This window comes from Egretta garzetta, unplaced genomic scaffold (assembly GCF_000687185.1).
Source record: "Egretta garzetta isolate BGI_Z169 unplaced genomic scaffold, ASM68718v1 scaffold521, whole genome shotgun sequence".
In the NCBI taxonomy this organism is placed as follows: domain Eukaryota; kingdom Metazoa; phylum Chordata; class Aves; order Pelecaniformes; family Ardeidae; genus Egretta; species Egretta garzetta.
In genome coordinates this window covers 97,202-97,628 of record NW_009258488.1, presented here as the reverse complement: position 1 = coordinate 97,628, position 427 = coordinate 97,202, and the positions used below count along the sequence as shown (strand labels likewise).

The window sequence follows — 427 nt, the reverse complement described above, 5'->3', positions numbered from 1 at the left end:
GGGGTGGGAGCCAGCAGGGACCAGGCTGGGAGGGTTGGGGTGGGGTGGGAGCCAGCAGGGACCAGGCTGGGAGGGTTGGAGGGGGGCAGAAGCCACGCAGGCAGGCTCTGAGCGCTCTCTTTCCTCCTCTCCCCCAGATGAACCGTTCTCCAACCCCCTGGCCCCTGATGGCCACGATGTGGACGACGCCCACTCCTTCCACCAGTGAGTACAACACAGGAGCACTGGAGGGGCACTGGACCAGGGCTATGAGGCCCAAGGCCAATTCCCCCATCTAGAGGCTGGGAGCGACTGGTGCAGTGTGGCCTTTGGGCTCCCTCCATGGGAGGGACACTCTGTCACACATGAGGGACATGCTGGCTAAACCTCTGCCTCCTCGGAAGCCTTCAGCCTGCCAGAGCTCACTGGAGGATGACGGTTTCTGTTC

At 63.7% G+C, this 427-nt stretch overlaps 1 protein-coding gene across 1 annotated transcript in view; it reads left to right on the top strand.

The window, feature by feature from the left end:
- Positions 1-127: 127 nt before the first annotated feature.
- The window catches only part of IK (IK cytokine), a gene marked incomplete at its 5' end in the record, with an annotated part of 13,137 nt that continues 12,837 nt past the window's right edge, over positions 128-427 (top strand). Inside the window, one exon of the mRNA XM_035900766.1 lies at positions 128-205. Coding sequence (XP_035756659.1) covers positions 128-205 — 78 coding nt within the window. The remainder of the gene's footprint in view (positions 206-427) is intronic.